Source organism: Lagopus muta, chromosome 15, assembly GCF_023343835.1.
Source record: "Lagopus muta isolate bLagMut1 chromosome 15, bLagMut1 primary, whole genome shotgun sequence".
Lineage (NCBI taxonomy): Eukaryota > Metazoa > Chordata > Aves > Galliformes > Phasianidae > Lagopus > Lagopus muta.
The window spans coordinates 2,541,872-2,566,198 of NC_064447.1; the positions used below are offsets into that span (position 1 = coordinate 2,541,872).

The window sequence follows — 24,327 nt, forward strand, 5'->3', positions numbered from 1 at the left end:
TGTCTTTTGTTCCACCAAACAAATCTTAATTATCTTCTGTAGTGGAAGTGAGAGTCAACTCTTTTATCACTGCCATGCATTTTGTTAAATAGCTTGCTAGGAAAAAGCAAGGGCAATGTAATTAGATTAAACCAGCACTCTAGGTGCTGTTCAGTACTGAGAACTGATTTCTGGACCCCTTTCTTTGACTCACTGAATGTTTTTGAGAGGAACTTCTGTTCTGATTGAGAGGCCGTTGCTGAATAATGAGACTAATCTTCAGTGTCCTTAGCCTCAAAGCTGTTTTGGTACCCTGCTGACGATGCACAGCTAATGACATAGGCCAGAGTGCATTTCCTAATTAGAAAAGTGATTTAAAGATTGTACCCAAGCACACAATTTTAATTAAGTGACATTGAGCAGCTGAAACAGCGTGGCCTTTCCAAACCACGGTGCTGGCTCTCTGTGTGGGTTTCTTTGGTTTGTTCTTTCAAGTGGTGAATGTATGGCTGCACAGAGAGCAGCACTCTGCAGTCCGTGCTGTTGTGGTGTTGAGCTTCATATAACCAAAGGATGGTTTGGGTCGGAAGGAACCCTTAAAATCATCTCATTCCAGCCCCTGCTGTTGGCTGGGACACCTCCCTCTGGATGCTCACAGCCCCGTCCAACCTGGACATTCCCATCCCTTTTCCAGCCCAGTGTCTGCAGTAACACGGAGCGCTGCCTGGAGGACAGCTGGCAGACATCTCCTGCCAAGCACTGCGCTGAGAAACATCCCTCAGCATTAGGAGAATCTTGAAGGCTTGCTATTGAATCTCAGCCAAATGAATTGGCAGAACTGAACAGTTAATTGATGATGAAATTACCACCTGCAGAGTCCCTGCCTGTTTGTTGTGGAAACACTTTGAAACATATGAGAAACCTGGAATTATGTCTGCCCTCCACTCTTGCTCATGGGCACGTCGGAAGTCCTAACATGACTCCTCCTTTGGGTGAATTTCTCATATGTATTGACAAACTGTCATGCACTATTTATTATTGGATCCAAGGAATTTAAATAAGGGCATTTTGTCTTTGTGGTTTCCTTTCCCTCTTTTTTCATTTTCAATCACCTGCTTTATTCTGTTCTCTTGTGCTGCTCACGCTGTTAATCCATCTTCTTGCAGAAGCCTGGATTTATGTGCCACGTCTTCCTGAAGATTTGTTCTTATTTTTCTACTATGTAAAAAGAGTCGGTGCAGTTCGGTAGCTTTTACCCCATTTTTATGATGAAATTGGTTCTGATGTTAGACATTAAAGTTATTGGAACTTTGGCTGCTATAAAATTCCAAGTTTATGGGGTTTTCAGATTTGTGGGCTGAGTTTTTCTACAGACTGTAATGGATGCCCGTCCTTTAAAGGACAACGCAGGCTAATCCAGTTAAAAAGACTTTTTTGGAACTAGTTTGTGTAGTGCCAAAATAACTTGGCAATATCCTGTAGCATTTGCTGGCCTTTTTTTGCTAGGTGGAATTTATTCTTTCTTGTTCTCCTCAGAGGACATTGCTGAAGTGCTTTCTTCTCCTTCAGCTGCTTCCTCATAGGGTGTTTTAAGACTGCTTCTATGATGGCACTGAAATCTCAACTAAGAAATACAATGGAATGGTGGACAAAGATGTTCTAAGCCACTCAGTCCTTCTCTCTGGTTTGAGGTGGCTGAAACCCATTTCCTTTTCATCATTCTGCTGAGTAAGCAGTAAGCAGTGCATCGTGATGAAAGTTTGAGCAAGGGAAAAGACAAACACACAAATGCAGTGTTGTGAGTTTCTCTTTGCAACCCACCCTGCCCAAATAAAAGCCCTTCTGCATTGACCTAATGCTTTCCTCTCAGAGCTCCGTGCCTGAAGCAGCTGTTTTGTTCTGAATATGTACACAAAGGGCTGCCCAACATCTGCTGCACTCTGAGATAAGCTTGGGTTCTGCTGCTTTTTATATCTTTTGCATTGTACTGTCCCATTTGAAATACTAACATTCCCATTGCAATGACTGCTTTCTGAAATAGCCAGGCAGGAGTTTAATATGAAAAGTGGTTGGTTACAGTCTTTAATCTTCTAATGTACACTTGAATTATGACTGCTTGGTAGCATTTTTATAGGTACCAGGAGAGCAGTCCTGGTCCAGAGTTGCTAAATGACATTGAATATCAGAGGTAAAAGTAAGCACAGGCATCTGAGTTGTTGTTGCTTCTGTTCTGGCATTCAGTCCAGCATTCAAGTCTGACAGCATGGTGGGCTGAGACGTGCAAATCCCAAGGGGCAGGAAAATGAGGAAAAGGAAGAGGAGGAGGAAGGCAATGCAGAGGGGGAGAGTGAGGGCAGTTGAGCATAGGAGGAAGGAGCACAGGAAATTGCTGGCCTGAGAAATTACGGTCTCACAAAAGGAGAAGATTGTGGAGACAGAGAAAAGGTGGCACGGCGTGTGAAGAGCATCACAGACGAGATGGAGCTGCACGAGGAGTTGCTGCCCCGTGCATTCTTTCCACTGAAGCAAAGGTCTGCAGCTCCCTGATATCATGGCAACTAGAGTTGGGTCTCAGGGGTCCCTCTGAATGCCCTGCAGTGGTTGTGTGCTTGCCTGCTCCTGGTGCCTCGTTCATACTGCCTCACATTAAAAACCTTAGCACAAACTTTGTGGGAAATGAAAACAGCTGAGATGAACATTGCTCAGCCCTCAAAGATCCGTGTATTTGTTAGGATTCCCCTGATATCTGATGTGCCAGATGGGTAAACAAAGCTCGCCCTTGTCTCCCTAATGGTCTTCATACTTGACAGATTCTAGAACTTATTATTTTCACAGACCTGGAGATCAAACAGGAATTGATTAAAACCCTAAAAATGCCACGTAAACCACGCTGTATTCTAATGCCTGATACCCCCTAGGTTGGCCTGGGGAGAACAAAACTGATATTCATGAAGTCTTAACTACTTTCTGATAGCTCAGGAGATACAAGTGCAGAATTGCAACTCTGTGTTGACAACACTGTTTTCACTGACTTAAGTAAATTTAAAAAGGAGCCCGAGGTGAGATTTACTTCCATGGGCTAAAGATGTGTGGGAAGGCAGAGAGGTTTTTGAATAGGCCAATGGCCACTGGGGATAAAGGAGAAAAAGCTAGGAGTGCTGTGGCAGGGGCTTGGTGACAGGAGGGTGATGCAGGAATGCATTCTCACATCAAATTCAGCCACAGATCTGAGAAGTGGGATTCATTAAGAGAGTGGAGGGGATTGGTAGGACTCAGGATGACTTCCCAGGGCAGCTGCTAAATCTTCTTGCACTTGTTATTGCTGTGATTTTTTTGGAAGGAGCTGCTTGTTACAGGTTCATCACTTGGAAGGTTTTCTGACCAGCAGCAACACTCAGATTGTGCCTCCAGCTGCTCCTCAGCAATAAGAGTGAAGAGGGTCCTGAGTTTCCAAGCTGGGTGCTGTGCTGAGACACAGACCCCTTGCACAGGCTGCTCCAGGCCTGTGCTGCTGCTGCCACTACAAAACAAGCTGGTCCTGTTGTGTATGAACTGCTCTGCAGGCGGAGGAGGATCGGGGGCACAGGGCTCACGGAGTGCACAGTGTGGTCATTGATGAGCAGCTTCCTTGTGGTGCCAGAGCTTGTTTCTGTGAGGCGTGAGATGGTGAGGCTTTCAGTGGTAGCAAAGCTTGGAAATGGGTCAGAGCTGTTAGAGATCAGACGCTATGTAGCTGCTTGACTTTCAGCTCTTGGCCTTGTCCTGCTGAATTTCTCCTGCAGTAACCTCCCTCCTGAAGAAACATTACAGGATAACGAGGTCTATTTTGTGCATTTCTGCATTTTAGTTTTTAAGTATTCTCTTTGCCCAGTCTTATTTGCTAAGAAGATAGGATAAGAGGATTATTTATGTGACAGTTTTTCTGCCTCCCCTGTCTTCCTGTATTATGCTTTTGAGTACTGAAAAGTATTTCAGACGTGTGAATTGTGTAACAGAAATCTAGCTTGAATTGTGCTCAAAACAGGAGGCAATCACAGCTCACCTGAAGCAACACTGATCACGTGGATCAAGTTTGTTTTTTTTTCCTTGGAGATCAACACACACACGCATGAAATCATTACCAGAAACCTCTATGTGGTTACAAACCAAGGAGTTGGTTGAGAGAGGTCAAATAACACTTATTTTGAGACTGACATTTTGCAACTGATTTGCAATAAGTGACACAAGTAGGTAATGTTAAAATGGTGTATGTGAAATGCAGGAGGTACTTAGCAGCAGAGAAAAGCAGCAAGGAAAAGTAGCATTTTGACTCACACAGGCTTGCATAATCTCAAAGTGAAAAACAGAATGTGATGTTCAATCGTAAGGTAATTCTCAGATTTCCAGCTGTGTGGAAGCAATCTCTAGTTTAATTCTGTGAAATGTATGAAAAGGAAACACTGCACAGTTATGAATGGTGGACGTGGACAGAGCCCTTGTGCCTAATGCCCGCCTCACGCTGAGCTGGCACTAGGAGTTATGGCAACTTCTAGAGTCCTTCCCTTACTTCCCTCCCTGAATACTCCAGAACACTCCTGGGGTTCACTGGAGTTGATTCTGAGGTTGAGGTGGATACTACATTGTGAGCCATGAAACTGCAGAAGCATTGGAGAAGGGTTGAGCATCAGGATTAAGGACAGGTAAGAGATCCTGGGGCCCACAGCACATCTTTCTATCAGGGTACTATGCCATCCCTATCAAGGGAGATCTGTTTGCATCAGTAGTGTTGTCTACTTTATTCTTCTCTAAACCATCACAAAGGGAAATTTAAGAAGAGTTCTTTTCCTGTCTTCCAACATCGTAGCTACAGCCTTGTCCTGACAGCAGGAGCTGGGATCTCCTGTGTTGTCCCCTGGTCTCTACTTTCGATGCTTGGTCTCCAACAACAGCACTGCTAAGACTGAGGCTTGCTGGCACTCCCTCTTAATGTGGGGCTTTCTGGGTAGAAAATAAGAAATAAACCATGTCAGCCACCTGTTAGGAGGTGATTATTCGCTCTAAGAAACATGGATTGTATCGGAACTAATTGATCTCTGGACAAAAGGCAGCAATGCCGTGACCAGTTCCTGGAACCATGAGGTTCACCAAGAACTACTGCTCTTTGGTGAAATAAATGCTATCCTGGAAAAGAGTAAATAATCATGGTACCCCTGGGAACACAGAGGGCTTGTGCTGCCTGTGGGCACGGAGCAGGTAATCCTGACATTAGACTCTAGCAGTCAGTGCCTGCTCTGTGGTGGTGAATGAGACACAGCTGTGACTACTAACTTCCAATCAATACCAATTGGGATTTTAATTTCTTCACACGCTGCAAACTGACCTCAGGTTTACATTGCAGAGTTGTACATTAATTCGAATAAATCACACGTCCAACCAATATTGCTAGTAAGTTAGTACAATAAAGCATAATACCTGGAGGGAATGCTCAATGAGCTGTTATTGAGTCATTGTAATTCACGTCTTCCACAAAAGGGAATTGGAAAAATAGAGAGGAATTGCAATAATAGTACGCTTGTGTTACATCTAATGATGGCTACATTTGAATCTCAGGATACAGCCCATCCTATGTGACACAATTTCAGACAGTAATGAATTCCTGAGTGTTAGTGCTGACTTGAAGCTTGTATGCAAGCAGTTCAGCTGGAAAATTCTGGGCAGAAAATGCTAGTCTGGGTCCTTTTTAATTTTTTCTTTCTTTCTCAGTTCTGCTTGCTTCTATCACTCAGGGCTGGGGATGAGTTAGAGCCCTGTGATCTCACCTCGCTTTGTGTTGCAGTCTCACTGGTTCCCTTCCAGCCCTTCTGTCTGTCCGTGATCCTGTTGAGCTGTGCTCTGTCATAGGTGGTCATAGAAATCCTCAGCAGTGTTTTCAGTGCTGTATTGCCTATAATGTTCTGCTCCTCGGCTCTGATTGGTGTTCCTGGGTGGTTCAGGAGGATTTCTTACATCCTCTTGGGGCATTTAATTACAGGCCTTCCGTCAGCCTCATTGAATTTGGATCTTAACGTGAAAGGAGAAACTAAACCTAGTGTAGATGTGCCCGTGGGCAGCACACTTACACTGCTTCAACCAGCCTAAAAAGGCATTTATGCTTGTACCTATTCTGGTGAATCTTGATGTTGCAACATTCCTCACATCCAAATGGCCCAATTGATGTGAGCAGTGGGCTGGCTCTGGCTGGTGGCACAGCAGAGTGCTCTGGGAGCAGCGTTGGAAAGCCAGTTCAGCAGGAACATTTGGTATAAATGTCATCTGCTTTTTTGCTTTTTTTTTGTGAAGGCTTCTCTGCATTTATGATGCCTTTTTCCTTTTATTGTTAACCGGATAGAAGGAGGTAAGAGAATAATTACATGAATCAGAGAAGAAATGACCCATGCTGTATAAAATGCACACCTGGGTGCAGGGGAAACTGGCTGTGATGAAAGAGTGTGTGTGTGTGCTTGCAGGAGGGGACCCTCATAGTTAGAGCTTAGGAAGAGGGGGGTGGGAAGGTTGTGGAAGAAAGGACAGCACTGAGTTTAGGACTGGTAGGGCTTGTAATGAAGGAGTAAGGCTGCAGGGGGCTGAGCTGCCATCCTTCTCAGGAGCCTTCATGTAGCTTGTGTCAAATTCTTTGAGCTGCCATCCATCATAATACGTAGCCAAAAAACAAATAGAGTACAGCATCAGGGCAGACTATTGGAGATAGATGATTTTTTTTAGTAAAAAAAACCTCAGAGGGTTTAATAACTATTAAAGCTGCTTTCTCGATCACCAATTCACAGATCAATTCTAGTTGGAGAGGACCTCATGAGGTCTCCAGCCCAAGGTCAGCTATGGCATTGGAGCACATTACACAAGATTTAATCTGGTCAGGTCCTGAAAGCCTCCAAGGACCACACAGCCCCTCGGGGGAAGCTGCTCGGTGAGCATTTGAGTGAACAGCATAACGTGTAGGTGTTGGAGAAGGTGTAGAAACCTGTGCAGAAAGCTTTTGTACAGGATGAAGAAGTATGCCACAGGGAGAATTACCATTTTCTTCTATAAGAACAAGAGGGGAGAGCTCTGGGAAACAGCAAGGAGGGTTCACATAAAGCAGAAATAGGACGCTCCAGTCTATAGGGCAAGTCATTAAACTCTACTGATAGTGCAAGAATTTGTCTCCCTGAGCTGATTTGCTCTTTATGTTCAGTCCTGCCTTCTGAGTTGCATCAATTTCTAGGTGAGACCTTCACACACAGTCTCTTTATTCAGGAGAGCTTGCACCGACATCTCAGGGCACTGCCTCATTGCTTCCCAGTATGAAGTGTGCTGTGCCCTTCCAGCTCCCATTTGTCTGTTCTGTGTGAAGTGGTTGTTGTTGTGTTTATGAGTAGGAAATCAGAACTGCTAAGTAGTTATTGGACCTTTAGGAAGATGTATATTCTCTTCTAGTAAGTTTAATTGCATAAGGGAATATTTTATTCTTTTCCCCTGGCTTTTATGATAGCACAAAGAAAGTTGAGTTAATCTCCTTCTCAAGATAAGCCTTCTGAGCAAACCTTAGTGGTTTTTTGTGACTGTCCTTGACGCAGATGCACTTTGCAGTGACCTATCAGATTTAGTTGCTCATTTTGATAAATAAGATGTTTGTGTCAGAATTTCTAGGGGAGGATGCAGAGTTGCCCACGTGCTGTGAAGAGATGAACGCAGATGCTGGTTTGGTCTTTGTCACAATGCTGAGCCTCTCTCAGCGCTGTGTCAGTGCTTCGCTCAGCTAAGAGCTGTTCTGTCAGCTTAAATGACCAATGCTTTTCTTCCACATGTATTGAAGTACTTCTGCGATGTCTATTACAGTACTCCCAGTGACCACTTCAGCACAGAGAGCAGCTAATGGGATTGAAGGCAGGAAACAGACAGCATAAGACCAAACTGTTGTAAAATAGCGTTAAGATTTGCTGTTTTTCAAGAAAATTCAATTCTAGGTAGATTCATCAGGGGAATCTGTGATGGCTGGGTGCGACTGAAGAAGTTTCAAGGTAAGAACGTACTCTGAAAAAGGACAGTCAAATTCATTGTGTGAAATAATGACACCACAGCAGAAATGAATCTCTCTGCCTTCCTCTCCTTCCACCACCGCATGGTGGGGGCAGTGCTGTGTCAACAGTTGGTGAATTTGTGGTGAGGGTCAGTTATGTGTATTAAATACTCTCGAGTATGCCTTAATGTGTTTCAGTAGAAATGATTGCTGTAAAATGGCTCTTAATGGTGAGAGGCGATGGCTGTTCAGAGCATCAAATTGAGGGAGATGGCAATAATGAGACTAGGGAGGAGACAGATGGTCCTGTAATGGAGGCTGACGGTTTCCAGTTGATGCAGTGTCTGTCCATCCTCTGGAAGGATGACTTCTCTAAAAATAAATAAAAAGAAACGGACGGTGGTGGTGATTTGCAAATACACCTCGGGCCAAAATGGTAAAGATGAATAAATGTTGAATATTTATTAGTGTGAACCTTGATAAGAGGTTCCAGAGAATCTGCTAGGAGAAGTTTTTCTTTTCTAATAGAGCAGCAGCTCACTTCTTTGAGACCACATTCCCCAAAGCACTGTCCTTGATTTAATACCAAGACACAGTGGGGTTGTGGCTTTTGTATTCAGTCCAGCTAAGGGCTGGAGGACAAAACCACACGTGACTCTTACTGCACTTATTGCAGGGCAGCTCAGTGCATCCAAAAATCGCTCCTTTTGCAGCTGCTGCTCCCCATCTCCCCTCCCGGCTCCTGGGGCGCCTGTTTCCATCTGCTGCAGCACTGCGAGCCTGTGGACTTTCTCTCCATAGGTCTGTAATCCTGCTGGGTTCAAAGCTGCACACCAGAAGTTCACCTTCTAATTCCTCCTGTTTCGTTCCCTCTGACGTGTGCATGTGTACAGGACCAGAGCTGGGCTCCTGCATGCACTGCCTTAGCCAAGAACAGAGCAGAGCCCCCTCCCACTCTTCCCAGTGCCCCCATGTCTTCAGGCTGTCAGCATCATTCCTCACAATGCTCCTTTGCACATCCTGGTCCATCAGCAAGTCTCTAGGCAAGCATTCTGCTGCCTCACTTTTTCAGGTGCGTTTTTTGTCTCCCAGGGTCTTCGTTCCTCAACAGAATAGTAATTATCGAATCACAGAATGGTTGGGTTGAAAGGGGCCTTAAAGATCATCGAGTTCCAACCTGTGCCATGGGCTGGCTGTCCCACACCAGCTCAGGCCACCTAGGGTCCCATCAATGGGGCACCTCCAGGGATGGGGCGCCCACAGCTCTGGGCAGCCTGTTCAAAGAAAGGGGAAAAACTTCAAAGCGTTGCAGTCAAATGGAATCACAAAGCCAGATATTCATATGGGGTGAGGTGATTCAAAGTAGGATAGGAAGCTCTGTCTGCAAGTCTTCAGGAGCAGCTCAGGCAGGCTGCACCTTGTGCAGTCAGCCCATGGCACCGTGATCCCCACTCACTGCTGCACCTAGCAGCCTTCCTCTTGTTAGGAGTACTGTCACATTCTCTCTTCAGGCAGCAATTTTTCCAAGTCCTTGTATCTCACCCCTACTGAATGAGTGGCAACACTCTATTATGAAAAACAAATCCCATTGTGTGCATGCAGCAAGAGCTAATCTCAGCTGCTTTGTTCTATAACAAAGCCAGAAACGGCTGCTGAGATTAATAGCAAGGTGAAGATGAGTCGTTCAATCCATCCTCAAATTGGTTCCCTTCGAGTGCACTACAGAGCAGGAGGATTACCAATATGCTCTAGCAAATCACTGGGGGAAAAAAAAAAAGAAAACCAGAAGGGAACATTACTAAGATGCTGAGAGAGATTTCTGGGGTTTGGAGGATGGCTGAGAACAGAAGAAATAACCCAGGCAAAAATTGAGATGTTAGCATCTGAGCAAAAAGCAAAGCAGCCATCACCAGTCATCCTGGCGTTCCTTCACAGTTATCCCTGTGGTCTGTTCTTCATTTCTTCTCTTTGTCTCCGTTCAGTGGTAACCATGCTGTCTCTCAGCTGGCTCCATGAAATGTGTCCCTTGTATTCAAAATCCTGCTGGCATTTTCTCCACAACTTCCCCAGTACGATTTTGGTGTTAACTTAAGAAGAAAATACTGAGATGCCCTCAGTGATCAAATAGTACATCAATTCTGGTTTTCTTCTCCCCAGCCTGTTTAGATTTGCTGCTTCTTCATTCTGAAGGGGTAAGAGTTGTCTACAAGTGAATGATTTCAGCAACTTGATTTTATTGCTTAGAACAACGCTCAGCAGCATTAGTGCTGTCAGAAAGGACTGCCTGCCAGGAAGTCGTGGGTCACTTCCCTTAGTCACAGAGTGAGTGGATGGCAGAGCTGCTGTGATGTGTGGGTCAGCTGCTGGGGGGCATTCTCTAATGCGGTGGCAAATGGGTCTGGATGTCTGAAAGCAACAGCAAAACAAAAGCAAAATGCTCTCCTCCTGGTGCCCAGATCCAGCACTCAGCTGTGTGGACTTTGCCAGTGGTTATAATTACATGGTGTTTAATGGTCTCCCTCTTCAAGAAATTGGAATTCATATGAAATAAGAAGCCAGTCAAAGAGAAATTCTTTCTCAGGCTCTGCTTTGTGCAGGTTTCTGGAGAAGGATTCTCAAAGCCATTTGTTCTACTGCAGGAATTTGCAGCTGAAGTTTCACTTGTCTGCAAGGCAGTGGATTAGATTATAGAAAAGCACTGCCAAGCAGACATGTTGTGTCTCATCGCTGTTTTCCAAATAATTTCATAGCCAGATACGAGAGGAAAAGTTGTCTGCTTTGCTGGTTAAAATACATGAGGATAAGGAGTATCTGCATTGTGCTCATTCAAGCCCCATTCTATCAAGAACACACATCTGTCTTGGAAAAGTGCATCCGTCGTGCTGGAGATGAATAACGTTCTTGCTCAGTTGGACAGTCTTGAGATGAGCATGAAGAAAGCATAGATCATTGTAAATGCAGGCAGGGCTCATTTGCTTAGGAAGCCTCCTGTGTCACCAGAAGGATTCTCTCTTGCATCTCGCTGCAGGCTGGGCTCTGTCTGTCCCACAGGGCTGCTGAGGATGCCTGGTGGTGTATTTATGGTGGAGTTGAGCAGAACCCTTGTGTGCTAAATGCATGGACAGGTCATCAGCAGTGCAAAATGGCTCTGACTTGATCTGGAGGTCATTACTTCCCCTTTGGCCAAGCAGCACTGAGCAGGCTGCCTGGAAACTGAGCAGTCTCTGTCCTGGGAGTCTGTTAGCACCCAAAGAGCTGGGGCACACACAGTGCTGCAATCCTGCTGGGAGCAGGGGTTGGGGTGGGTGCTTCCTCACATCCCCTGGAGCCTGGGTTGTTGTGTCAGCATCCTGCACAGCCACGCAGTGCGCTGGGCTGCCTGCACTGAGCCTGCAAGGTGACTGGCAGGATTGCTCTGTAAAGGGTAGATCTACATCTGGAGAGGGCTGCATATCGAAGAGAAGAGCTGAATCTCAGCAGAGATCCATCTGCCTTTAGGACAGGACTTTCAGTCCCAGGTGTCCTGGAAGGCCCAGGGGCATGTTCTGATGGGGGCAGACTGGCTCTGATTTTGCATTCATTGGCACCACGCTAATTGTGTTTACTTGACACCATGATTCCGTAGCATATGCTGCCTCTAAATTTGGACACATTTAGCTGGGGGGGTAGGTTATGTGCAGCACTTGCCTGCAGCATTTCAGCCACGTTTGTTTACCAGAGAGACTGAGCAGAGCTTCAATGCTGGCTGCTGCTCACCTGCTTCTGCACACCCAGCTGCTGCCAGCATGCCCCAGAGACCCCACGCTGTCACTGTGCCATCCCGTACTGTGCCACCGGGTGGGCAGGGTGCTGCTCTGCTGGGATCCCTCGGGTGACATTGCTTCGTGTGCTGGAAGAGCAGCTCTGGACAGGATGGTGGCATACAGCCTCAGCAGCTCCCTGTGGTGTTTATCGGACCGCACATCACGCTGTGCAGGGATCTAAGCCTGAAGAAAATCAACATGTTTGCTGCCAGTGAGCTCTGAGCTGCTCGCTGCGAGGTCAGCTGTGTTTCTGGTACCTGCAGGAGGGGGGAGAAGCCTCAGCTGCATGCTAAGAGATTTCCTGACACTCCACTTCTCTTGTTTTAAGCACACAAATCAGCGCTGGAGCTGAAGGATGCACTACCCCCCTCCTTGCCCACCACAGCAGCACACTGCTGTGCACTGTGTGAGTCAGGGCTTCGAGCAGCAACTCCTGTTGAGCATGTGCTCTTATCATTTCCCTAGTCCGTGAACAGGTCTATTTTAAAGATGTTTTCTAATTTTATGCATTTGTCCCCATGGCATCTGGGATGTGCCCTGACTTTTGGTACCCCTCTTTGATTTTCTTTGCCATGTGTGCTGTGCAAGCACACAGAGTCAGACTGAGGCTGCTCAGCGCTGCTCCTTTGCCTGCACCCTTCTTCCCAAAGGCACGGTGCCATGGGGGCTGTGCTGGAAATGTTTGCTGGGGCAGGGTGCAAGACTTGTTTAATCCATTTCTGTGCTTTCATTGATTATCTTTAAGCCTTAAGGGTGATGGGAGAAACCAGATAGGGAGGAAGAGGTGGAAAAAGAAACTAGCAGCTGGTGGCTCGGCAGGAAAATACTGGGGGATGGTGTTGCAGAGAGAGCTCCTGGGAAGGGCCCATGCTGCAGATCCTGGCTGCCAACATCTCATTCTCACCTTTAGTCCACCTTGTGATGCTCATCCCAGAAGATGAAACTCACTGCCATCCGTTACTGCCTACAGAGGCAGGCATGCTTTCTTACCAGTCCACGATGCTAGAATGAAAGTGTCTGGTTTACATTCTATGTTTCTACCCACCACTGCCCTGCTCCCATCAGCCTACTCCTGCCTTTCTGATCCATCACAGTTTTTATCAGTTGCAGGACTGAGGATTTTTAAGTCCTTTTTAAGTCCTTAAGTCCTAACACTTTCTTTTACCATTGTCATTCATTTGAAGGCTTGTGAATGGCGATTTGCTTCTCCTCCTTAGCACAGCAACCCCTGTTCCATTTGCCCTTTTCCATTTGCTCTTAGCAGCCTTTATGTCACAACTTTAGCATACTGTCATTACAACAGGGTTCCTCAGCATATTTTTACCTAACAACCTGCTACATTTAGAAATCAGCAGACCACCTTATGTAGTCTCACTGCCATGGCTCTCCTATGCACCCAAACTCTGTACAATAGCACAGTGCCCCTATTAGTGTACTTCTTCAGCTCATTTGTTGGGCTGTTTCTTCCCATTTTGTTTGCATACATGGGAACGGGTGAATTGATTCCATTATGGTTTGTGTATGAGAAAGCTGCAGTCATTTCACAAACCACTTCTGCTGCTTATTGGCATATTGGCTGAAAAAATCTACCGAAGGTCACTTTGCAAAGAGTCCCCTTTGTTCTGTGATGGTTGTGATGTTCTTTGGGATGAAGATGAGTGAACTCATTTTCAGTGTGATAAGTGAAGTTGCACCTGGTTGGAACATGTGGTTGATTTTCAGTGCACTGTTTGTGGGTTTGTGCTTTATATCCTGACCTCGTGGGCAAAGTAAGTAGGAGTTCCCAAACTTCAAGATTTTTTGTCCATAAAATATTTTCAATGATGAAATTTTCTTGTTTCATGTTGCCTGTGAGAGCCCTTAAGTGCTGCTGTAGGGCCATCCATTAGCTACTTGACTGGATGACGGGGCAGCTTTTCTAATTCAGTTCTTCTCACCTGTTCCAGGAAGCAGCAAACATGCTGCATCTGATGCAGAACAGGCTGAAGGAGGAGGAACAACGCCTGCTTAAGAGTGGAAGTAAGTGGGATTTCTTCCCTGGGTTCATTGGCAGAAAAATTATGTGCTATGTACTTGATGTATGAATATGCCCAAACAAGCCTGAAGCATGGGGACATGGGATGGATGACAGAGTCAACAGGTGTATAAGAAAAAGTGGAGTGATAGTAACTATAAAAGGACAGCCATGAAATAGGGAACCTGACTTCTGTGCAGGGCTGTAGATGCTGCACCTTGCAAGTGGTGCCTGCAGTGCTGAGAGGTGAGAGCAGTCCCTCTCTACACACGCTGTGCAATTGCAGCAGGCAGGCAGATGCTCCATTTTATTACTTGCTATCCTCCGAGCCCCTCAGGCTGTGGATGAAGGCCAGCACAGTAGAACTAATGAAGAAGCATTGCTAACAGCCTTGGTCAGAGGATTGTGCCCATTGAGATGCTGGTGTTGGCAGGCAGCCTCATTGCTCTGTGGGACTGCCTGGCTGCCCTGTGGTAGACACATGCTGGTCTAAACCAGAGTGTAAGTTCCTCTGCCGCCTTGGATGTGGAGCTGGCTGTGTTTGGAGTAATTCTTTGTGATGTATCTATCAGAACATCATGTTCACAGGTGAAAAGGCTGCTTGTAATTCTCTCTGCCATTACAAATCATCCAAGTGTGAGCCACATCTGCCTGCTCCCATTTCTTTGGTTTTAGTGTACCTGCAAATTGTGAATGCAATTAAAATCTGAGGTTTTCCTTTTTCTCTAAACTTACTTCTAATTAATTAGAGTTCTAGCTGAAGAACAGAAGGGAATAATAACCTCCTGAGATTTTGCAGAGAGCTAACAAACCAGATTTTGCTTCTTCCAAGTCAAGCGTCAGCAGAGTTCACCATTAATTACCCCTGTGAATTGAAAATTGCAGCATGTGCATTTTTATGTTGTAGTGAAAAAAGTAAGAGGAGGGTTGATTCTCAGAATCAGAGAGAGAGCTTATGCTAAAACTGGGCAAGGACATCAGAGTTATGCTTTGTAGTTTGTTTGTGGGCAGATGTGTTCTGAGCACGCTTGTGGAAGAGGAAATTTGTTCATCTCTGACCGTCTTTCATCTCATCTCCTTATGCCAGTGCAGTAAAAAGAGAGGTTTTGTTTGAAACAGAGGATTCATAATATAAACTACAAGAATGTGGAGTTGTTTCCAGGATCTACCTGAATGAAAAAAGCCAGGTCCTGCTGTGGGACAGTTTCCAAGTTCAAGAGGGAAGAACATTTATCATCAATAATTAGCAATGTGAACGCTGTGAATGTGAACATTTCCCAATCTTTTTCCTTGTCAGTGGATTTTCACTTGGAAAACTCTTTGGTCATTTTTTATCTCTGAAATAATACAAACCTTATCCTTCAGCAAGTTATCTGGCTGTACCTAAGAACACGCTTATGACTTCTAATGATCTATACCAATATTGCCTTAATATCTTCATGCGAGTACTGTATGGACAAAAGCAATGTTTCTTCCAGTGATAGGAGCAACAGGAGCCTGGTTTTCAGTGCAGACTGATTCATTTGTTGTCCCATCACCTCGGTAGGTCGTCATCTTCCTAAGATGCAGCCTGCTGTTACCTGTGGAGCTGCAGGGGTGTAAGTGGGGCCTTGCATTTGGCTGTTTTCCCAGCAGTGAACCTGGAATGCAGCTTCATTGCTGGATGTTGTAAAGTTAATTTATTGAATGCTGTAAAACTAGCTGAGATCCCCATTAGCTAACATAAAAGTATCAGGACCAAATCGTGCCTTCCTCAAAGGCCAACCCCACTCTCCTCACTGTTGAAGCGATGTCCTGTGTAGAATTTAAAACCAAGAGATTTGTTTGGAGAAAACCATGCAAAGGTAAGTACCCTGAATGGCACAGTGCCATCTCAGTGAAGAACCCTGAGCTCCTTGTGACAAGAAAAACTACATTTTACATGAGAGGAAAGAGAGAAACAGCAGCAGAATGAGTGCAGCATCTCTGGTGCCTCAGAGGCTGCTTGGGACATTTGCACTGGAAATAGAGAGCACTGCATGGGCTGGAGTTGCTACAGTGCAGGGCTCCCAGGAATCAGTGATTTTATCAGTGAGTGCTGTGAGCAGCAGATGCAGCGTGGGAGCGGTGTAAGGCACAACAGAAGTACTTATACCTTAGTGCATCTATGTGGTGAGACTTTTGGGGCATGTGCCTTCTTCTTGTGCACAGAGGGAAAGGGAAGGTTCTCATTACACTTTGCCCTTGAGAGCTCCAAAGCACTTAATGAGGCCCTTCAAGCAGCATAGGCTGGAGTCTGGTGATAAATTTATTACCATTAACTGATAAAAGTCAGTGTTCATTCTGTCCCTGTAAGCACCCTCACCTTTGCATACCTCTGTAATCAATACAGTCGTCTTATTGTCTGAATCCTTTGACCTTATCTGCTGCTAATTTGGCAAGAAGGGCTGCAAATTAACAGCGCCTTTCTCTGTGGAACAAGTTGCAGGGATTCTGGGCAGCCCTCAGCTTACATTCAGCCTCAGCTAACACCAGAGAAACCTGCATGGTATTTAATGCAAGGAAGAGCTGTGCAAGGTCGGCTGAGTTGTGTTAGACGGGCTATGGACGTGTTGGGGTACTTGAATAAGATTTGCAGCAGTGTTTAGCACGGCTTTTTTAGCACGCATGGTAAATTGTCTTTCATTTTTCACTGGGCATCTTTGTAAAACAACTCAACAAAAAAAAATACAGAAAAGCACTAAGTTACATGGAAAAAAGCTTGGATGGAGATGCTGAACTCCAGATACAGATGCAGCTTTGAGCAGCATTTGCTGATGGAAATCTGTGCGGTGAAGCAGTTGCAGCAGTACAGCAATGTGTTTTGCCAGTGCCTGAGCCTTGGGGCCTGGTGTCACCATGGCTGGAGGGGCAGGGACTCTGGGAATAGATGAGACAGTGCAAAAACTGTTGGTAGAGCAGGTGTAGAGATGTGAAGTGTTGCTGTGCTAATGGTGTGATGTGAGAGGAGAGGGACCAGGAAGGCCGCAGGCTGCAGCACACAGTCAGTATACTTTCTTTCATATTCACCTTAGGCTGAAAAAACCCCAGTGTTTGCTGAGCAAAAAGTAACAAGTGAACCTTGCTCTAGGCTGAAATACATTTCTTCAGACTAGTCTTAGAATCATGCCATAGAATCACAGAATGCCCTGGGTTGCAAAGGAGCACAATGCTCACCCAGTTCCAACCCCTGCTGTGTGCAGGTCGCCAACCAGCAGCCCAGGCTGCCCAGAGCCACATCCAGCCTGGCCTCGAATGCCTGCAGGGATGGGGCATCCACAGCCTCCTTGGGCAACCTGTTCCAGTGTGCTTCCTTCCCTGTTCGACTTGACAAGCAAACTCTTTTTTGACAAGCAAGCAGTGTGTGCCTGGATCCTATCATCTTACTCAGTGGAACGGAGCAAATAGATGCTAGGCTTTGGGTAGCAGATCACATGGCACTGTTGCAGTGTGGTGATGCACTGAATCCCTTGTAGTCTTTCCACTCCAGAAGTGATGCCTTAAAAACTGATGGCTGCTGAACATGGAGTGCTCGTCACCCTGTAGCAGAGCAGTGAGCTGCCAAGTACTAAAAACATGCATCTCCTAAGGGAAGACTGCAATTGGTGCACAGCTATCTTGCCTCTTGCTCATAAAATAATTGCAAATTCACATTTAATTTAATGGTGCTCTGAGGGGTTCTTGGCCTTTGAGATTGTTAGAAACTGTTATGGTGACTGAATATGACCCCTCTGTAAAACTGGTCAAAAATGATCTTAGCTCCTTGTTCCTGTGCCAAGACTCCAAATCCCAGGTTGAACGGGAATTGTTTTCAATGATTTTAGGTTGAACGGGGGATTGTGTTCAGTGATTTCAGGTGACAGAGACCTATTGCTCCCCTCAGCAGTGTAGCTATCTATGCTGTTTAAAATGTGAGATTGGGCTCAGTAGCAATAAGCCATTTTAAAATAATAGAGATGTAAGAAAGGGCACTTGGAGCTAACTGTGCATCCCACTGCTGGGTATTTGCTGGGATGTTGTGCTCAATTTTCATGCCTTAAGGTCTGAACATGCACCCTTACTGCTGAAGTTGGTAGGAGGACCTCAATCAGTCCTGCCACCAGCAAGGTGACTTCTCAGAGATGAGCATTTTGTGCTAAGGACAGAAGAAGTTCCCTACTGAAATGTGTGTATCAAAGCATTGCTTTCTGTAGCAGAAATGCTAAGTCAGGACTTAAAGCAGTGATTGAGCACCTGTGGGAAGGCAGGGCCAGCTCAGGGGAGCTCAGGTGCATGCAATGTATTGAGTGACTGGAAGGGCTGGGGCCAGGATCCACCCCTTCTCAGCCCTCATTTAAGGGTTGGCAGTGGAGGTGAGGATATTTGCTGGAGATCCCTGCCTACCTGAGGCCTTTCAAAGGTGATTAGACTCTTTTCTTTGTTTCTGTGCTCACAGATGCTGCATTTCGGCCTATCCTCATTTGTTGCAGCCTCTGACTTTGCTACCCCACTGTCACTGCTGTGCTGTCCATCACATTGTAGCATTGCACTTTCTGTTGGAACTGCAGAGGTGTGAGTGTTCAGGCTGGCAGTCGCAACTGACTTCTCTGGGTATGGTGAGATGTGAATGTGGCTTTGGTGAGCTGAAGTGTTCAGGTGGGAACTGCACATCAATCCTTTTGGTTGCAGTAAAGCCTGAATCCATTTCTTTTCTTTTTTTTTTTTCTTTCCCCTGATCTAAAACTTCATATTACTTATTAAATGTATTTCTGTAAGGATCAAATGACTTTGCAGGTTACATTTAATCGTTTAAAACTCGTATGATCAGTCCATGTATCTGCCGTGAGTTGTTCTGAACACAGTAGGTGTGCTTTGAAACAAAAGGCATCTTCTGAGGTTCGTGCCTCTCAGCTGTGACAGGATGTGCTTTCTGTTAGCCTGGTGCAGAGGGAGGTGTCCCTGCCTACAGCAGGGGTTGGAGGTGATCTTAAAGGTCCCTTCCAACCCAAACCATTTTGTGATTCGGTGGAATTTAGTTGACTAAAAGCCACCTTTATGATGTGAAAATGCTGAAATCTAAGGCAAGAGGAGTTTAAGGTCGCAGTGTGTTCTTTCTTGGGTAGTCAGATATCCTACCAATGTGCTCTGTGCAGTAGAGAGGTCCCTGCAGTGGGGAACTGGGCCAAATGCAGTTTGTGGGGCATTTCTTTGGATTGTCCTTTCATATCAAAATACAGGAGCTTGTTAAAGCACCAAGCTAAAGCTTTAGTAAGCTGCCAGCATTGGCCTGAATTTGGGCACGTGGATTGCTGGGTTACAGTGTATTGCTGAAAGTCAAACAATCTCCGCATACAGCCATGCAAATCTCATAATCCAGCTACCTTAGAACATGTTCTGCACATCACGTACTAGTGTGTGGGAACTGCAAGTCCTGTGCTTTATTATCCTCTGTCTTTATACTGGTGCTGAGAAATCTGCATTTTCTCCATGAGGAACATTCCTTGTCTTCCTTTCTATTGCTCAGTGTTGCGCAGGGGTTGTCACCTCTCCTGAAGCAGCAGGTTGTTTTTTTCCTGTACATTATGAAGTGAAATGTTCTAAATGGTCCCTTTTTTTCCTATCTTTCTTTTTTTTTTTTTTTTTGATCCAGCATATTTTGGTGCAAACACAGCATACTGGGCAAATACAACGAGGACGATGGGGTGAGGGAATCCTATACTGCTGTATGCAGGACGGGTCACTCAGAGCATTGGACCAACCTGCTGTTTCAGCCCATTAGGAAGCCTGGGCTCAGCTTGCTTTCATCCTGTGTATTTAAATACGTTTTTAGTTATGTTCTCTGCTTCTGTGTCCCTGGTGATGTGGCCTGGTGCTGTTGTACCCTGCTGCATGCCAGGCAGAGCTGGACTGGGTGCTGGGACCCAGAGCCAACTGTCACAAAGCACCAGGTTAGAGCAATGCATTGATTTTGTTGCAGTGAGAGGTTCTCTCTGTCTGTCCAGGTGTGGGCAGAGGAGGCTCAGGATCATAGGCTGTTGCTGGATTTGCCTTTGCAGTTCTGGCTTCTCTGTTCCTGCAGCCCACCTTCACTATGGTGAAGCTCCATGTTATGCTCTGTGCTGCACAGTTCAAGGCTGCTCAGAGAGCCCCAACTCTTAAGCTCCATAACAAGATTTGTTCCCAAGTCCCAGCACAGCTGCAAATATGGTGCGCTGCATTTACACACTGATAGTTCACCTGGTGACCCTTCTCTTCATTTTTACTGCAAGGTAATGAAGGATTTGCAAAGCATGTGAGTGAAAGCAGGTGTTGATGTGACCTGGTATGCACACTGGGAGAGCTGAGTGCTGGAGCTGAGGTACCAGTGTGCTTCTGGGGGCTGCCAGCAGTCCTCTGCTTCCTAAATGTGGGCTGAATGCAGAGAGCTGCAGCCTGATTGCTGGCTGAGGGGAGTTAAAGCATCCGAGGCAGCAGAGGAAAAGGATAAAAGCAGTAGGGTAAGAAGGGGGCTTCAGAGGAGCAGAGAAACTGAGTGAAGGAAGATTGGTTGTGGGGAAAAAAAGCTGTGCTGAAGCCATTTCCTTTCATAAAGCAGCAGCTTGAGGCCCTCTGGCCATCGATTCTGTCTTTGCAGTAGGTACCACTTCCATCTCAAAGCGCTGCTCACCATGGGATCTCACTGCTGGGCCTGCTTTCCAATGGAAAGGTGCTGTGAGGAATTACATAATGAGCAGAGCTTCCTTTTTGCAAGCTGAGCTGGGTGAGAAATGGCACAGCTGAGTGAGAGAGAACTCTTCTGCATACGGCAAAGGGGTGATGGCAGATCCATTCCTGTCCTTGTCATCTTACCCTTGTCTGAAGGGAAGTATGTCTTGCGTGTTTTCTCTGAGAGCTGTTTGCCATAAATGGTTACAAAATCAGTTTCCTGAAAAACACAATGGAAAATCAAAGCCCTGGGTTGGTCGAGCTGTGCCTCACCCAGTGCAGAACGGCATCGCGGTGCCTCTGCAGGGCGAGGGCTCCAGGTCCTGTCCCCAGAGGCTGCTCACTGCATTGTCACTTTGGTTGCTGCCAGACAGCAGCAGCTCCATTAGCCCACGCTCAGCTGGCAGCTGGGGAGAGCCAGGTGAGAAGGAGGAAGTGCTAATGGGGCATGCATGGTGCTCTGCAATGGGCACAGCAGTCATAGGGCCCCAGGCAGCATCCTCAGCTCCAGGTGGTAGGGCTGAGAAACAGGAGGAGCAGATGTGATGTAATCTGGAGAAAGGGGTTAAAAGAAGCCCAAAAGAAGGGAGGAGAGCGTGTCAGTCATAGTGCTGATGAAGGTCTGCACAGGATGTGGCCCTGAATCCTTTCTTTAGGCCATGTGTGGGTCTTCCCAAGGGGGTTGCCTGAACAAAACCTGGCTTTCCTGAATACCAGCAGGCAGAAGCAGCATTCAGGTCACACAGTGATTCGATCACCTGCCAAAGAAGAAAGTGCAATGCAAACAGAAATTGTAGCTAGTGCTGTTGGAGCCTTGAAGTTGTACCAGGGTATCAAATATTATCTCTTGCTATATTTTGTCATTAACTTAATATTGCAATGAAAAAAAAAAAGGGAAAAATGTATGATATTTGTGTATTGCCTGATAATTAAGTGTCGCAAGGATGTACCAGCCCATCGCTGATCACAATTAGTTATTTCCATTTTCAGCTCAGCCGTGTGTAATTAGGTGTACTTAGGAAAGATTTGTGTTCTGTAAACAATGAGCAACTTTTGGAGTGCTGACTTCACACCCAGTCCTGCTGGCTTTGTCACAGCACCACGGATCCCTTGAGGCCCTGCAGAGCACTGCTTACTGGAGCATCACCCCATGTGTTTCTAACCTATGGTTAAGTGAAAGGCAAAGAGTCCAAGGAGACCTTTTTGGTATCGCTAATGGCAGGCTGAAACAATAGGAGATGTATCAATGAGTTCCAAAAGCTTTTAGAAGACTTTCATTCAGAAACTCAGCTTCTGCAATATCTCCTCCTGATGGTATGTATGGCTCATACTCTGAAAGTGTGTTGAGAACATTGCCTTTGGCATGATCTGAGGGTGGTCTCAAGACAGTTGTTAATACTGTACACTCTGTTCATCTCAACTTCTTTGGCACTTCTGTATGAAGATATCTTCCTTAGTGAGGATGTGGAAGCTGGCTGTTCCCCTGCATGTGTCAGCAGAGCTGTGTTCTGAACAAAGAGAGCGTTAGCATCTCTGGTATGCAACTGCAATTCTGGGCTGTTGTGGATTGCTTTGAACAATGTGTATCCTGCTTTTGTTTTAACCAGATAATGATGATTCTGACGTGGAGATCCAGGATGATGAAGGCTCTGACAGTGAAGTGGAGGACAGGCAGCTCAGGAAGCAGCACATGGCATTGGAGATGCTAGTGCCAGGTACTTCCTCCTCTCCTTCCCTGCCTTTATTCAAAAGGACTTGCTCAAAGTATCTGAGTAACCTTAGATATAAAAGACAGTTATCATTCAAGGGCATTGGCTCTGCTCTGTTTTTGTGTGCTGTAAGTGGTCAGTGTCGTGTGGAGAAAATGTAATACTTTCAGGGAGCAAATTAAGGAGGCTTTACTGAAGGAAATAAAAAAAAAGGGAGAATAATCCTTCCTTGGTATTGCCTTCCAGGTTCAGAAGTAGCTTTGCACAAAGCCTTAGCAAGGTATTAATATTTCTCATGGCAAAGCATTCATTTCCCTCCAGGTGTAGACGTTACCTATGGTAGGGTCATCTTCAAAATGAGACCTTTAGTGAGTCTGTAAAGCCTCCTGCACTGACAGCCGTGGGCACAGCACCCCTGAGTTACTTCTGCCAGGGAAGGACATCTGACTTCTGTTGCTATTGTGCACAGTGGAACTTCAGCCTCTGGCTGCTGATTCCCACAGAGCCCAGATCAGGAGCAACTCAGAAAAATAACAGACTGAGGGTCTGTCTTGCACTTATATGGAAGAAAGAGAAACCAGAAAATCAAGTTATTTTGTAGTGGTGCTCTTGTTGGCTGTGAATGATTCTGAGCATCAGCAAAAGCCTCTCTGGGCTCTGGATGAAGCGCCAGTGTGGGTAATTTCATGTGCCACTACTTCTGCTAGAACTTACTGCTTGGATAGGCTGCAGATGTGCTTTCTGCTCTCCTCTTTCTTATTGAGACCAGAGCAGGAACCTGAAATTCCCAAATCAATACAATTCAAGCACTTTTATCCACATTTCTGCTTCTCATAACGATTGAAAATTCTTAAGAAGTGCCAGAAGCCCTCATATGGGTGAACAGCTTTTACAGTTTCTCAAAGAAAAGTCTGTACGCTGCTTTTAGGGCTGGCTGTAGCTGCCTGTGATGCCTCTCCTGAGCAGGCATTCCAACAGAGCAACCAGATGCTGGCTGCAGCTTCTGTGGGTCTCTTCCTGATCTTCCATAAGCTGCTTCTGCCATGTGATTATCCTCTGGCTTTTGCACGTTCTCCATTTGCAGCTTGCTAACTACTTGGTGGCCGTGCTGATCTTTGCTCACTGTGTCTTTGTGTAATTTGGAAGTATCCCTTGGCTCTGTCCTCTTTTTGCTTCTCACCTTCTATGAACCAGCTCCAGATGAGCTTCTGGCTTCTGAGATGCCTTCTGCACAGTTCACCCAGGAGGAGAAAGGCTGCATTCTCTCATTTTAACTCACTGCATTTCAGTCCTACTGTGCTCCAGCACAGTCTGTACTGGCAGGGGTGGATGCAAACATAGTTAGACTTAGGGGAAGCATTATCAGCTTGCTTTTCTGCCTTGTTGAGTCAAAGCTTTCCTTCCAGAGCGCCAGCCTGATCCAGACAAGCAGCTCCAGCCTTAGGTACAGGCTCCCATCTGCTTCTTTCTGTGTAAATGGGCTCTTCTGGTCCTTCCTCAGCAGTGAGGTGCTGTGTTTGACTGTGACCCTCACAAACTGAAGTGCTGGAGACAATGTGAGAACCTGAGATTAATGTCAAGGTGCTTCAGCTTCTTTGTCAAATAGAGCCTGAACATTTGTCGTTAAACACACAGTCTGTACGTGTCCTTCAGCACAGGTAGTTTCCATTTAAAATGCATTTAAGGCAGCATAATAAGAACACTATTTTTATTAATTACCACTTTTTCTCTTTGCTTAAGCTCGAGAGATTCCAATCGCTTTCTTTTGAAGGATTGTCTTGTTATACAGCTCAGAAGCATCACTTTGTTTGTTCTCTTGCTGCAAAGAAACAGACTGCTGCAGTCAGTTCCTGTGATGTGATTCAGTTTTATATCTCTAATTAACAGGTTATTAGGTACTCTTAGAGAAGACTTCCTCCTGCTGTAATAAGAGGGCAGGTATTCCAATGTGTTTCACCATTAGAGGAGCAAGATTCATAGGGAGAGATAATCACTCTCATTAGGCCACTTGGTATAATTGAGGAAAAGTCAACATAGTTTCTCTCTCAAGTCCTTTCAGCAGGACTGTCTAAATGCAGTCACATT

The 24,327-nt window shown here is 45.7% G+C and overlaps 1 protein-coding gene across 3 annotated transcripts in view; it reads left to right on the forward strand.

Annotated features, from left to right (window-relative positions):
* Nucleotides 1-24,327, forward strand: part of CLUAP1 (clusterin associated protein 1) — a 55,641-nt gene that overhangs the window by 22,501 nt on the left and 8,813 nt on the right. For all 3 annotated transcript variants that reach the window (XM_048961756.1, XM_048961758.1, XM_048961757.1), the window contains 2 exons: nucleotides 13,764-13,836; nucleotides 22,141-22,248. In XM_048961756.1, coding sequence (XP_048817713.1) covers nucleotides 13,764-13,836; nucleotides 22,141-22,248 — 181 coding nt within the window. The remainder of the gene's footprint in view (nucleotides 1-13,763; nucleotides 13,837-22,140; nucleotides 22,249-24,327) is intronic.